At 39.0% G+C, this 14,802-nt stretch overlaps 1 protein-coding gene across 1 annotated transcript; it reads left to right on the top strand.

The window, feature by feature from the left end:
- The first annotated feature begins 303 nt into the window (after positions 1-303).
- On the top strand, positions 304-8,390 carry CDX4 (caudal type homeobox 4). Its single transcript, XM_033072620.1, has 3 exons — positions 304-736; positions 5,597-5,742; positions 8,184-8,390. Exons 1-3 carry the CDS (start codon positions 304-306, stop codon positions 8,388-8,390), a joined length of 786 nt encoding a protein of 261 aa, XP_032928511.1.
- Positions 8,391-14,802: the final 6,412 nt, after the last annotated feature.

Below are 14,802 nucleotides of genomic sequence, written 5' to 3'. Positions count from 1 at the left end.
AGGACAGATAAAAGTTCTCTGAAAGAGAAAGCCCCAGAACCAGCAGCAAGGTGGGGTTGGTCAGCCCTTCATTTGAATGTAAATGTAATTATGAGGCAGGCAGTTGGGCTGACGTCAGACAAGATCTTGGTAAACCATTACCACCAGCACCTGGTAACACAGTTGATAATAAAAGAGGATGAAGTAGAAGATTCCAAGCAGAGTGGCATTATTAGAGAAAACCAAACACAAATATTTTTGAGCAGTAAAAGAAGACACTGAGGAACAAGATGTTGTGACGCCGCGTTTCCATCTGGGACAGCCATGTACGTGAGCTCGCTCTTGGAGAAGGAGCCCAGCATGTACCCAGGATCTGCCAGGGCCACCAGCAACAACCTGCCCGTGCAAAACTTCGTGTCTGCTCCAGCCTACTCTGACTACATGGGATACCACCCTGTGCCAGCCCTGGACACCCACGGGCAGGCAGCCCCAGCCTGGGGCTCCCACTACGGCCCCCAGCGCGAGGACTGGAGCGCCTACGGCCCAGGCCCTTCCAGCGCCGTGCCTGCTGCCCACATCAATGGCTCGTCCCCTGGCCAGGGCTCCTACAGCTCTGCTGATTACAGCTCCCTGCACCCCGCTGCTGCTGCGCCCTTACCTCCTGTAGATACAATTCATGCCCAGCAAATCTCTCCCAACAGCCAAAGGCACAGCTCTTATGAGTGGATGAGGAAAACGGTGCAAACCAACACTGCTGGTGAGTGCAAATTCAACTTCCAACCTCAGAAAGCATCTTCTGCTAGCATGGAGCTTAGAAATAATTAACTTTACTTGAAGCACATAGGTTGGTGGGTCATTTATGACATTTATTTAACCTACTGCTGTTTAATGCAGTTTTAACTAAATTTGTGGTAGTTTCACTTTCTCCCATAAAGGCTTGATGTGGTTGCTGTAGTGGAATGGCTGATGTGGTGAGACATGGCTGGAGCTCAGCTCCAGGATTCCCTGTTGGAATATTCTGTAAAGCTTTTTGTGTGATAAACATGATAATCATGGAAGTATTATGGAGCAATGCAGCAACATTTAACAGTTACAGACAGAAACAGTTATTTTGTGCTGCAGGGGAAATATTAATATAGAATCAGGTTGATCTTTTTAAACCTTACAGACTCCTCAATAATTATAAGGAAAACTATGTGCTCTGATCTAACTGCAGAAATTATGCAATTTTCTGCAATTTTCCTGCTATTTTTCTGCCCAGATTTATTAGGTGAGCACAAATATTCCTAGAGAAGCAATCTGACTCAAACAATCAGCATAGACTATTTTGTTTCCAGATCACATAATTCCTTGGTTAAGCTTTCTTTTCATTTAATTTCACATCAGTTTTACTTTTCTTACACGCCAGAATCTTTCAGCTTCCACAATTACACAATTAAAAATCTCTTTCCTGTAAGTGCCACTCACTGATGTTCCTGTCCTTACCACAAGCTGCCTGCCAGATGAACCTTTCCATTTATTTTCCCAAGGTGGAAACTGGGTGTAGCAAGGTTTGCTAAATCTGTTGGTAAGGTTAAAAGTAGTAAGCGTGTGTTAGGGAGCATCAAAGAAATGCTCGAGAGAAAGCAGAGCAATTTCAACTGGAGCAATCTTAGAAGACACAGAAAATCTGCATTGCTGCTTCAGACAATCCTCCTTCAAATGGTTATTACTCAGGAGCAAAATTAGCCTGGTAATTGTTTCTTAATTATAAAGCAGGCACACATTGTTTTGTCTCTGTTACTAAATATAAAATGCCTGGTGAACATTAGGATATCACAATGCTCTCCTGCCACTTGGAGCCTCTACAAAGGCTTTCAAAGCCAGGCAGATTCAGTCTGCTTTCCCCCCCTTCTGTATACTCATGTAAATCCCAGTAACTTCATTAACATCATTGGAGATTGCCAGGTGTAGAAGTGATGCAAGACTTGAGTGTAGATCAAATTCAGCTGAGACTACTGAATGTCAATGAGGCAGCCCTGGCTGTGTCACTTGGCACTGAATTTTCAATGTGTGGCATTCTTGAAGAATGACATTCTTAAAGTTCAACACACTTGAAAATCTAAATCCTTGTTTTACACTTATTGAACAGTCTTGGAAGAGCCTGAAAGGTTTCTCATGTGCTTGTCCAAATTTGTAAAATATATTTGCAGTTCAGAGACACAGTTTTGGGCCTAAATTCATGTCTATTTTGAAAAGTGCTTACGCAGAATTTACACACATTCTGAAATACTTTATGAACCATTGGGGACAGGTGGAACAGAGCCCATCGATAGCTGCATGTCCTGAGGCCGTGCATTCCTAGAACCCGGTCCTTTGAAGTGGTAAAAACAGTGAGGACTTCAGAGAAGTGAGCTCAAGGCATCAACCCACCTTAAAAAAAGAGCTCATGAGAGTAAAGAACAAATGTAACTGTGCAAAACAAGAAAAGTACCAAAGAGATCTGGCTTTGCATTGGTATTTTTTTAAAAAATGGAAAATTTTAATTCTGACACAGAAAGACTTGTGACAAATGGAAGAAAATTCAAATAAATTACAAGGCTAAAATGATGCATGTGACTGCTCTGTAGCACCTTATCAATATTTTCTCTAGAAGAAAACTGACTTGATGCCATTATAATCCCTCTTTGAAGCACCACTTATTTCTCCTTATTGCCATAATATTATTTGGGTTATCAAAATAGCTACTGGTTCATCTCCTTCGATGTTATCACTGCTTAATAAAGTTTATTGCCTTAAAATCCCAGAATTACAGCCCTAAACTCTACAAATGCATTTCTATGCATAAACACTTGTACATCCTGAACTCCACCAGTGTGTACACACATCAATGTACATGAGCAGAACGGAGCAGCACAAACCACAACACACCTAATTAGATGAGGACGCCTCCTGAAATACTGTCCTAAAGACACTGGGAATTATTTTGAGTGAGGGGATGTCAGTGAGAGTGGTTTCCTCTCTGTTTAGACTCTATTAAATGCACTACATTGTGATTCAATATTCTTATTTAGCATTTGATTAAAAGAATCAACGGCAGGTAAAGTGAAATGAAACTTTACCTGATCAAGTCAATCTTCAGGATGAAACAAGATCACAAAGACAGAAATACTCTTTCTTTTCAACAGGTAGGACATGATTTGAAATTATACATGCTCTGACTAAAAGACTCTAACTGTGTATTCAGAACCAACCCTTGTTTTATTTCAAACACAAACATTGCACATATACAAGGCAATAAGAAATTTTTTAAAATACAAACATAGAAAGTGGGCTTGGTAAAGAGACCTTCCCAGTCAGGCCCTCCAAGTGAGGAAAAGAACATCTAAAGAATTCCTGACAGCCTGATTCTGGTTTTACTGAAAATCTATGATAAAATCTGCCATTGACTTCAGTTATGCTGGAGCAGAACTTCCAATTATTTTCTAATCAAGGTAAGATGTGTATTCTCTGACAGCAAGAGAACCTTCAAAGTGTAAAACTTACTGAAAAGGTATCTAAAGGGCCTAGGAAAAGGTTTTAAAACTTCATATGAAACTTCATCTGGAAATGTCCCTTCTCAGAAAGGGAAGGGGCTTTAACAGGACTAAACAAAAGGTGATTTCATATGTTACAAGCTCAGCCACAGGATTTTTTTTAACTATAGCCAACACATTTTATGTCTTTGTTTGAACGAGCAGCGATGTACAATTAATTCTGATTACAGAACAGCACAAACATGGCCAGAAAGCAAAACAGAAAAGCAGGAAAAAAGGGCAGGCCCCTGCTTTAATGCTAATTTATTTTGCTTTGTAAATTAGTTGTGACATCTATTTTCCACTGGCCTACATTGTCTGAGGTTTTGAGGCCTATCTGTCATATTGAGGCAACAGACCCTTTTAACACTTCACTTTGCTTTGATATGCACTCTTGTCTCTTCCTTCTCCCTCCTTTCTTCAGGAGTTATATTGCCGGAAAGGGTGATGATTTTCACAGCAAATAAAGAGGCCTTCTCCCAGCTTTATTGTCTTCAGAAGAAATACTCTGTGAATTTTATGACCAAGGGGAATGGGGAAAACTACTCCTTTTCTCCACCCCCTCAAATCATGGTTATATTTGCTGATTATAGTGAGGCCGGAATAACCTTGTTGAATTTTAACTTGTTTTCAAAGATTCCCTCTAAGCCCTCAGTTTACAAGGAACCTGAATATCTATACTATTGTTAGCATTAGAACTAGCACTGAGGGCAAATATTTCAAAGCCAACGATTTGTACTATGAAAAAAGTAAACTTAGTTGGATGATTTAGTCCTGCAAATTGAGGCAGCAAAATCTTCTGTGCTGGAAGTTGAAGTGGCATAGGATTTGGGAAAATATCCCTAATTATGTGTATTTCAGCTATGTCTACCTTCAGATAAAAATATCCCAGTCTGTCCTCGGTGTCGGTCCAAAATTAAAGAGAACTGAGGAAAAAATATTCCTTCATCTATTTCTGTCCCTTTTTCCTCTGCTAAGATGAAAGCGTCTGACATTTGTTTAGGGCTTGTAAATTCCAAACCAATTGGTTTGTGTTTCTGAATGTGAAAGGGGTTCTTGATAAGATCTCCTTGTCGCTCCTTTGTGTGGCGTGTGCTTCATCTTAACACCTCAATGGATTTTAGGGAACCACTTTAAAGGAGTCTTTGTCCTACAGTTTGTCCCAGAAAACTCACATCAAAAAAAAACTGGGAAGATCAGAAGAAAAAAGGAAAACTATCTAGTTGGCTGTTGAAAGTGCAAAGGAGAACAAATAAGTTGAAAACTGATCTCTCTGGATTATTATTACATGAAGAACTGCTGAAAAATTATATTAAATGAGAGATAATTCTAAACATTCACTCTAGCATTTATCCAACATATCTAAGAATATTTCTTTTATACATTAGAGAGAGGATGATCCTGAAATCTTTTTACAAGATTTTATTGCCTCATCTTACAAATTGTCAAGTACCTCCAACTCTAAAGGGAGGCCCAGCACAGAGTAATCTCAGGAATATCCTACAGGCACTCAGCACCTTGCAAGACTGGACCTTTCTGAAAAAGTAAATAAATTATTATTGAACTTCTAAGTTTATCCTATGGCCACACAAGAAAGGAAAAGCCTTCCTAGTAGGACATACTTTTGTGCTAAAGAAACAATCTTCAGAAACTCAGATAAAGAATTAGGCCATGGTACAACTGCACAAATTGTGACTGAAGCTCAGTCTTGAAATCCTGGGTATTTATGTTCTCATAGACACAGAAGTCACTTCACTGAGCACTGAAATGAAACCCCTTTGAGATTAATACAGCCAGCACCAATTATGTACTGCTGTGAATTATTTAAGATGCTTCAGGGTGTTTACCACTTAAGATCTTCACATTTAAATGTATGTTTATAGAGAGAGGGAAATAAAGAGGGAAAGACAGTTATGGTAACCAATACTCTGTTACTTCACCCTGCACCCCTATTCCTGCTCTGCACCACCGCAAACAATCCCATACAAGTATTCTGTGGTTTAATTAATGTCTGAGATGGAAAATCCAACTCAATATATGAATAATCTTCCTTTCCTCACCAGGTAAAACAAGAACAAAAGAAAAGTACCGGGTTGTTTACACAGATCACCAGAGACTGGAATTAGAGAAGGAATTTCACTGCAACAGATACATCACAATCAGGAGGAAGTCAGAGCTGGCAGCAAACCTGGGACTCTCCGAAAGACAGGTACAGAGAGCACCCTCAGGCACTGCCACTGCCAGGGGACACAGCAGCCACCTCCTGCCTCTCTGCATTTGTCACACAGAACCCACTACACAGCCCCACAGTTATTCACAGGCTCATCTGCCAGAGCCCTCCAGCTATATGGAACCCAACATCAGGAATTAACTTATACTTCAACATGTAGTGATTCTCACTTTCTAGCTTGCTAGCCAGCTGGAATTTAAACACTTCAGCTTAACAGGATCTTAACTATGGTCCCAATAGTTACAACATTCATCATTTCATTTCTTCTTGAAATCACACCAAATAATGGCCAGCAGAAAATCCAAAGCATTTGATACATTTCAGCTGGAAGACAGGAAAATTAAAACTCAATCCAATGAGATATCCATGGGGATTTTTGTTACAAATATATTGCCACAATTTCCAGGCCACATTCTTCCTCAGATTTCAGCATATTCAGGGGGGTTTATAGCCTTGGATTTTCAAGGCAGGATCTCTTTTTGCCTCACATATGTGTAGCCAGGACTATCCATCCAGGCAATGTTTAAGTGCATACTTGGATCACTGCTCCCATGGAAAGCAGCTCTGCATTCACTCATGTCTAGTACATATTTAATCTTTGTCCTGGATTAGGCTCCTGAGCAGGGCACAGCTACATTAGCTGTGTTCATACAGACTGTAGAGGAATTCAGGATGAAAATTCCCTAAAATCCCTAAAAAAGGTGTTGGAGAGCACCTTTCCCAAGCACAGCTCTGCAGTGTTTGGATATAATAACTGCTGGATCCAAGCCTCCAGAATTGCAATGGTTTTGCTACAGCTGGAGGAGAAGGGCAGATTTGATGATACTGAATTAGTCATCTCATTTAAAAACCAGATTATTGCCCCGAGGCAAATATAAACCAGAGATCTTTTTTTTTTTAGAATTTTACAAGCTCTTGTTCTTTCTAAATATACACATTCAGGTCTCTTAAAATGTTCCTCTTTCAGTGGCCTCCTCTGATTCTGCACTCAGTCTGTGGAAGAGCATGGAACAGAGAGGGAGGCTGGAAGTGTAGGAATGCAGAGACAATCACTGGTATTTTAGGCTCAAGCACTGGATTTTATGAACATATTTAGTGCAGTGATGTTCAGTCCAGACCCAAATAGCACAGAGGGTGCACTGCACAGACTGTGAGTGCTCCCAGGCAGGAACAACAAAACCAAGTTTATCATGGATGGACTGAAGTTTGTCACACAGTAGGACAGAGCTGCACTGGAAAATTTTCAGAGAACTGCAATTATGAGAGATTTGCAACCTCCACCTTAATGTTATGCAAGCTGGCTGATTTAGAACACAGCCATGCCTGGAGTCACCAGTAATCCTGCAGAAAATCAGCAGTTTCCTTTTACAGAGCTGCTGCTCCTAATGCCACCCCATTTTTAACTTGGTAAAGTTCCTTCAAGTATAATGTACACAAAATACATAATTGATCTGCATTTCCACAGGACAGACAAAGCTAAATGCTTCTTCATGCCAATACCAGCAAGGTAATAAAAATAATTATAAAACACTGAGATTTTTAATACAAAGCAAGGGTATAATTTCCTATATTGTATTGTGTTCAACACACCTTAAAGGCTGTAATAAATTCTGTGAATTAAGAACACAGCAAGAAGGAAAACACAAACAGAAGTTCCTCCCCATTCACACTTTCATTCACATAAGCAAAGAAAAGAGAGATACTTAGAGTAGATCTTAAACAAGCCTTTCACCTGCACAATGAACCTGGGAAATTTATTGTCTTTAGTAATGCTGATATATCTATTTATACATATAACAGTACATATGTATCTGTAAAATACATATTTAAATATATATTCCAGTAATAAAAAACACCAAAACTTTTTTAAATACATAAGAACGTATGCATACACAAAAATAATTCATAACATATATGAAGAAAAAAAAGAATCCTCACTAGTTGGCTTTGAATTAATCTGTAATATAGATAATAAAGAAATCTTCACAATTAATCCATAATTGCATCTTCCTGAATTATGACACTGGCAAAGCTGAAATTATGAACTCTGTGGCCTCTGAGTCTCAATGAGTTCATTGACTTCTGTGCTCCTAAATATAACACAGTGCATTCACTTTACAGCCAAGAAGAAATCAAGAAAGAATCAATTTTTCATTGATTATTATGCCAAAAATTAATACAGAATAATGCAACAACCTTCCACAGCACAAATTCAGTATTTTGGTTTGTGAAATACAAATTCACTATATTTGGTTTGGTTTTAGCTTTGGGGCTTTCTTCCTCATGGCTTTTTGTTTGTTTGCTTCAGGTTTGGGGTTTTTAAATAGTGTTTTTGAACTTACCTACATTTCCATTGCTATCATTACTGTAAAAATTGAGCAGCACTTTGAATTAATCAGGTATCATTTCTAATGCCCCAGGTGAAAATCTGGTTCCAGAATCGCCGAGCAAAAGAGAGAAAAATGATCAAGAAGAAAATCTCGCAGTTTGACGGCAGCGGGGGCTCAGCTCAGAGTGACTCTGGTTCACTCAGTCCAAATGAACTGTCAAATTCTCTGTTCCCACCACCACATGGAATAAATGGATTACAGCCTAATGACATTCATCAAGTCATAGTTTCAGAATGAACAGAGGGGAAAAATACAAAACAGAAAAAAAGAAAAAGCAAGAATGGATTTTGCCACCACTGCCACCCCCCACCTTGGAAATTCAACTTTTCAAGGCACCATTTTCATTTATCTGCCTTCAGGGTGCTGATTTCTAAGCAGGAAATCTGAGCCTATAACCAAAATACTTTAATTACTGCAAAAATCTCAGGGACTTTGTGCTGCTAAGATTCATCTCTTGGTATCTTTGCTAGCAGGTAATTTGCTTCAGACACTGACACAAAGAATGATGCAGCTGAAGATTCAGTACAGGTAGTTCTAGTCTGATCATACATATACACAGAAAACTAAGAGAACTGATTGTAAAATAGAGTCCTATTGCAGAAAATATAAGAACCTGGGTGTGTTTGGTTTGTTTCATTTACATAATTAGAGGAAACCGTAGATGTTAATAAATATTTACACTTAAATGGACTGAAAAGAATGCTACTTTTTGAAAACAGCAAAACCATTTAAAACACTTTTAAATGCTCAAGGGACATAATAATATTGCTATGCCAACATATTGCATTTAATTAAATAACACAGATCATCTCTGCCCTATGGAATTGTATTCAAGCAATAGTTACAGACACAGAATACACCAAACTTGCCAAGATTTGTCCCACTGTAAGAAATGCAGCAATTTCTCACATACATTAGGAAATGCCAGATAACTTGGGAGATAAGTATTGCCTCAATCTTCTAGGACTGCACATATAGTTGTACAAAAATCTGAGCACAAATGGAAGGGAAACAGAACTGGTACTACAAGCAAAGCACCTAAAAGCAAATAAAGAATTTGCTTGACATCTTTAAACGTTTGAAGTGAAACAGGAGCAGTCCCAGGCCACTGATTTCATCCCTGACACTTACTTGGGGCTGAAGGCAACAACTCTCCCAAAGCAGCTGAGAGGGTATTTTGAAGCTGTCACCTGCAGCTGAGCAATCACAAAAGAGATGTTCACTGCATGGGCACTCCTGAAAGAGCACAAATTAAGGACACAATTGCAGTGGGGTTTGCTTTAATTACTGCTCCGTGTTGGCAGGTGAGAAGGTATCTTAAAGACAAGTGATGAGTCTGGAAAAAGCAGAAAGAAAACCCAAAGCACTAAAAAAATCCCCAAGCCCTTCAGTAGTACTATTCTTTGGAATGTCTTAATATGACCTTTTTGCTGGTATACAAGTGAACAGCTCTATTGGGAAAATTTCATATTCCTGAAAATGTCAAGGGTAGCAAAGGTAATAAAAAGGGAAAAAAGCAGAACATAAAAAGAAAATAGCATTATGAAAATCATGCATCACTTATTTCAGCAATATCAAACTCTTGCTCTCAGAAACAGCAGAAAAAATTCTGCTTTTCTTTGTGTCAATGAGCATTGATAATGGACTGAACACCATGGACAGAACTCATCAAAGCTCTCATCATCTGGATCCAAACCACCAGAAAAACTTGAGGATATGCCTCACTATTCCCTGTTTATTTGAAAATAACTCTGTTAGAGTAACTCCATGAAAGCAATTCTGTTGGAAGTTACAAGAATAACACTCATCAGAACTAAATTCTGAATGATATCTTTGTAGCCATAAATGCCTCAAACTACACTAGGAAGAAATCCTGTACCACAGATTAAAACCTTACTCACTGTAAACATTTTGTGGGTGGTTCCCCAATATATTTTCTAGTCATCTCCTATCATATGGCTCAAACAAATGGGTGTATTCTAATGTAAACAACTGTAAACAGAAAGCTTGTGTATGTAAATAGTTATAAAACTCAGCCTGATGAGAAATTGAAACTACATCTGCATGGCTTTAACTCAGGATCTCCTAGATTTACTCACTGATGTTCCAGTGGGATCATAGGGACATTTTAGGAGCTAGAACATGTTGTGGAACCTGCACACACAGAGCTGCTTCTGTTCATATTCACAGAAATGCACATGTGACACAGAAATGCACCTGTGACACACACATGCCTTTTTTCTCTGCTCTTCAGTCAAATAAATCTGCATTTTTTCCTTGGGAGAGGAAGTTCCCCCAGTTCCACCAGCCCCTCTACCTGGATTGCCCTTCTCTACATGAAGGATGTAGAAGATAAAATAATCTCTCAGGAAACTCAGACTTTATATATGCAAGAAAAAAGGGAAGTGAACCTTTACCTCAAATCAGCAGAAGGGCCATTTCTATGGAAACCAGGAGAGGCTTTTGTGAGGCTTAGCAGTGGCACAGAAATGGAGACAGAGAAAACTTCTAGTTTTCAGATTTTTTTTTCTCTGATCAGTTTTCATATCAACAAGGAGAAATGGCAAATACAATAACACACAACACACCATTCATTGTATTTGTGTATTAGAAATGCATTGCTTCAGATTTCCTTCCTCATTTGGGACAAAATTGAAATGAAAGTTATTTACCAGGTTCACATTCAACATATTCAAGTCATCATCTTGCAGATTCTAACCAAGCTCCTGACAAACTGCTCAGAGGAGCCACTGAAGCCGCTGACTGCACTCAGAACACAGCTGACAAAGGAATCACTCTAAGGGAGCCCATTTCAGATGTTTTTAGAGTTGGAATGGGATACAAAGCACCTCCTCTGGCATGTTTCATATCAGTCTTGTCAATAAAAACTGGTTTTCTTTTTCATGATCTTTATCCCGAATTTTATCCATCAGATGTGTTTTAAATGTATCCCAAGCATATGTTAATACATATTTAGGGGACAGTCTCTTTCATCCACGAGATAATGATCTCTAAGCCTTCAGAGTGGATCAGATTAACTTCTCTGACTGCAGTTAAGTAAGAAGTTATTCCCCTTATCTGTTGCTGTGCATGACTATCCCCAATATGGATCACAACATCCCTTTCAGCCTCAGTGCAGTGGCACAGCTGTTTCTCAAAGTAATCTAAGGAAAAAAATATTAAACTCTTTTAGACTGATCAGGATATGTTTTAGTAAATTCCATCAAGGAGTAACTGCAGTCAGAGTATCAGCTCAGGAGGCTGCAAAGCCAGAGAGAGGGAAAATGGCAAAAAGCTCAAAAAAAATCCTTACCCTGCCTCTCACAGGCCTCAGACACTTTATCAGACTGCAGCTACGCCATGAGCCAGGAAACATCACCCCAAACCAAAATATAAACTGAGCACTCTGTGCTAGAACATTTCAGAGGCTCATTAAGGACTCCAGGCCAGGTTGACAGAAGCCCACCCATGGGAACACAAGATCAGGATGTGCACTTGGATGGAGACACCAAGTCTTTGCATTCCACCATTTCTGGGCAGCTGTGTTTGACTCTTCAGCATTGCTTCTGTGAAGGAGAAACTTCAGCAGATGTGATCAGCCCCTGTATTTCAATCTGTATTTACAAGGATGAAACACTAAAGGCTATAAATAACATTTTTCAGTATTTATCTTTCTTCCTTTGAAGACTTCTCCAGAGACTTTAGTTAGGCTCTCCCTTAGCACTGTTAAGCAGTTAAAATAATAATAATAAATCAAATGCCACACTTTGCACTCAGTGGGTCTCTTCCCCCAGCTCTCCAAGTTTCCTGTTTTTTACTGTGTGTAAATAGAAAATCATGACACTGAATTCAGCTGATTGACTGGTGGTTCCAGTCTGCAAGGCAGTGAGCCCCTCTAACACCATGCTGATATCAGAAGAAATCTCTGCATCACACAACTGTGTAATTCCAGCAGCCAGCAAATCCCTTCTGACATTAATCTGAATCACCTCAATTCTTATCAGAATCCTGGGAGGTGCCAAAGCTTTGGCAGAGCTGCCCTCCTCAGTCCCATGCCCAGAGATATTTCATCAGGAAGGGCTCTGGCACAAACTGCTCCTGCTCACACTCAGTGAAGCACCATGGTGAATTTGCTTTATTAATTAACTTCTAAATATTGATTAGTGGGGGGAAAGAAAGAAAAATACAGCTGGACCCTTAATTACAGATAGCTTAGACTAGAAATGGGAAAGTACCTCATTATAAGATATTTGCAGGATCAGTTTACAAAGACAACATAATTTAAACCCCTAACTGGCTGTTTGTAGTAGTCATCGTGGTGAAAAAAAAAACCCTGCATTAGAAACTTGACAACCTCTTGAAACTTAGATTATTTTTGAAAATTGATCTACATCATTTTCAGTATAGGCAGCACAGAGCTGCAGACCCCTGCACAAAGCCAAAACCCTCCCAGACATTACAAAACACTTGTATCACAAAATCAGTTTCAGTGAACCTCACACACAACTCTTGACTTGCCTTTCTTAACAAATGAACATATCCACATTTGCCTAATGAGCTCCACATTTCTACTCCTGAACAAAGCAATGGGAACCTGCAGTGAGATGCAAATCACCTTGGGAGAAGTTTGCATTAGTTGATTAAGAAGCATGAGGGTTTGTCCAACACATTCTCCAAACCCCAAGAGCATATTCCCATTATCCAACAACCTCTTCCTGTCTGGGAGGGAATTTTGGCAGCCAACCTGGCATCACTTGCTGTATATTCTTCCTCCTGAAGAATGCCTGTGTGGTGGTGATTTGTGTGGAATAAACAGAAAAAAAAGGACACTGGAAGAAAACTCAGAATCTCCCAGGCCCACATTAACATTCCCTTTCCATGTTCTCCCAATAGTGCCTTTATTTAATATGGTGGTTTGGTTTAACTCCTGGCTTTTCTGCTCTTTGTGTTTCATGCTCTACATAAGTACACTTCTCACTCCAAGAAAGAAGTGATTTATGTGGATAAACATCACCAGAGACCATCATCCTTCCACAAATCTTTCTGGTTTTATGGCATAATAGTTTCATCCAATAAACAGCATCCTAAAGAAGTACTGAAAATGCAGCTACTATTTCTTCCTGTGAAGCCATAAAGTTTGATGTCATGCTGAAAAAATTCCCTCTAGTATTTACTTCTCAGACTCAATACTAAACAGGCATTCTTTAAATACAGACATGGGACACAAAAGGTGCTTTTTTCCTAAAATAGTCTATTTTTACCCATAGTCATTGTTCCTATGGGAGAGAACACATACACATTAAAAAAAAAAACAGTCTACTGAAACTTCAGCTGAACTTTGACTTCAATTTAAAAGTACAAAATGTTAAATATGAAGCTGTTATAGCAAAATACCTTTTCCAATTAAAAACACTCTATTTTTGGTTTGTTAACACCTCAGACCCTCATTACAAAGAGGTCACACAGTAAGTTATGCTTCATTTTACACTCAATTCAGCAAAGTATTGCACCACCTGCCTTGGAGCTCATGCCTTAATGCCATCACATGTGTCCTTGTGGCACAACATCCATTTAAATGTCTGTAACATTGGCTTGTTTATTAAATCAAAACCCAGGATGCATTAAATGGAGGTTTTTCAATTAAACACGAGTGCAGAATGTGTTCCTGTTTGCCACACTTTGCCCTGAGTGTCACCATTGTCATACTGAATGTCACAGCTGCACATCCTTGCAGACAGGTCCATGGGATTTATTTCACTTTCCAGCACACATTCTGCTTGTCCCTTGCTCTTTCATCCTTGTGAAACTTTCAAGATATTTTTATTGGAAAAACACTGAACACATGCAAGCCCTGGAAGTGTCCAAGGCAAGGCTGGACAGGGCTTGGAACACCCTGGGAGAGTGGAAAGCGTCCCTGCCCATGGCTTTAAGTCCCCTTTCAATACAAATCATTGTTGTGACCTTTCCCCAAAGCAGCCATGAACCAAGACCATCTCAACTGAATATTAAACCCATAATGTAAATGCACAGCATCAGAGCTATCATTTCTTCCAGGGCTCTCAGTTACAGCACTCACCTTTCTGGTTTTCACACCAGTTAAAGCAAACATCCAGAATTTAACTGAGAGTAAAATAAAGACCAGTAACTTATTAACAGCCCTCTATATAACTTTATTTCAGCTGTTCCAATACTTTCTTCCCATTGGTTAGGAATCCATATAAAGATGAGTAGAAAAAAAAATCAGACCCTTAATATAGAATAATTTTTTCTTTTTTTATCATGTTTCTAAACAGGATGTGTCTTCAGATTTGGTCAATTACCTTCTCCACAATTTACTGCAACATTCAACACTAAATAAGAAAAAAGTACTTGGACAAAAATAGAATAAAATTTCACTCTATCACAATTTGCCTCTTATTTTTTTTTCTCTAGCTTAGAGTGTGATTTACCTGCAGCTCCACATGAGATGGATAATGTGCTGAAGTAAGAGCACGCAGCACTAATAAAACTGTAGCTCATCAAGTGTTATTTTCAGAGGCAACAAAATTTTCACTGTCAAGTCATCTGCATTTTGCAGCAGTCTACAAACTCCTGAAAAACAATAAAGATGATTTATGAGGTAAGTATTTTCCTGGAAACAACAGACAGG

This window comes from Catharus ustulatus, chromosome 14 (genome assembly GCF_009819885.2).
Source record: "Catharus ustulatus isolate bCatUst1 chromosome 14, bCatUst1.pri.v2, whole genome shotgun sequence".
NCBI classification, from domain to species: domain Eukaryota; kingdom Metazoa; phylum Chordata; class Aves; order Passeriformes; family Turdidae; genus Catharus; species Catharus ustulatus.
The sequence above is the reverse complement of the archived record's forward strand: the minus strand, read 5'-3'. Positions and strand labels throughout refer to the sequence as shown.

Coding starts and splice junctions, on each gene's coding strand:
- CDX4 (XM_033072620.1), top strand. CDS start 304: ATGTACGTGAGCTCGCTCTTGGAGAAGGAGCCCAGCATGTACCCAGGA. Junction 737..5,596: donor GGTGCAAACCAACACTGCTG/GTGAGTGCAAAT, acceptor TTTCCTCACCAG/GTAAAACAAGAACAAAAGAA. Junction 5,743..8,183: donor TGGGACTCTCCGAAAGACAG/GTACAGAGAGCA, acceptor CTAATGCCCCAG/GTGAAAATCTGGTTCCAGAA.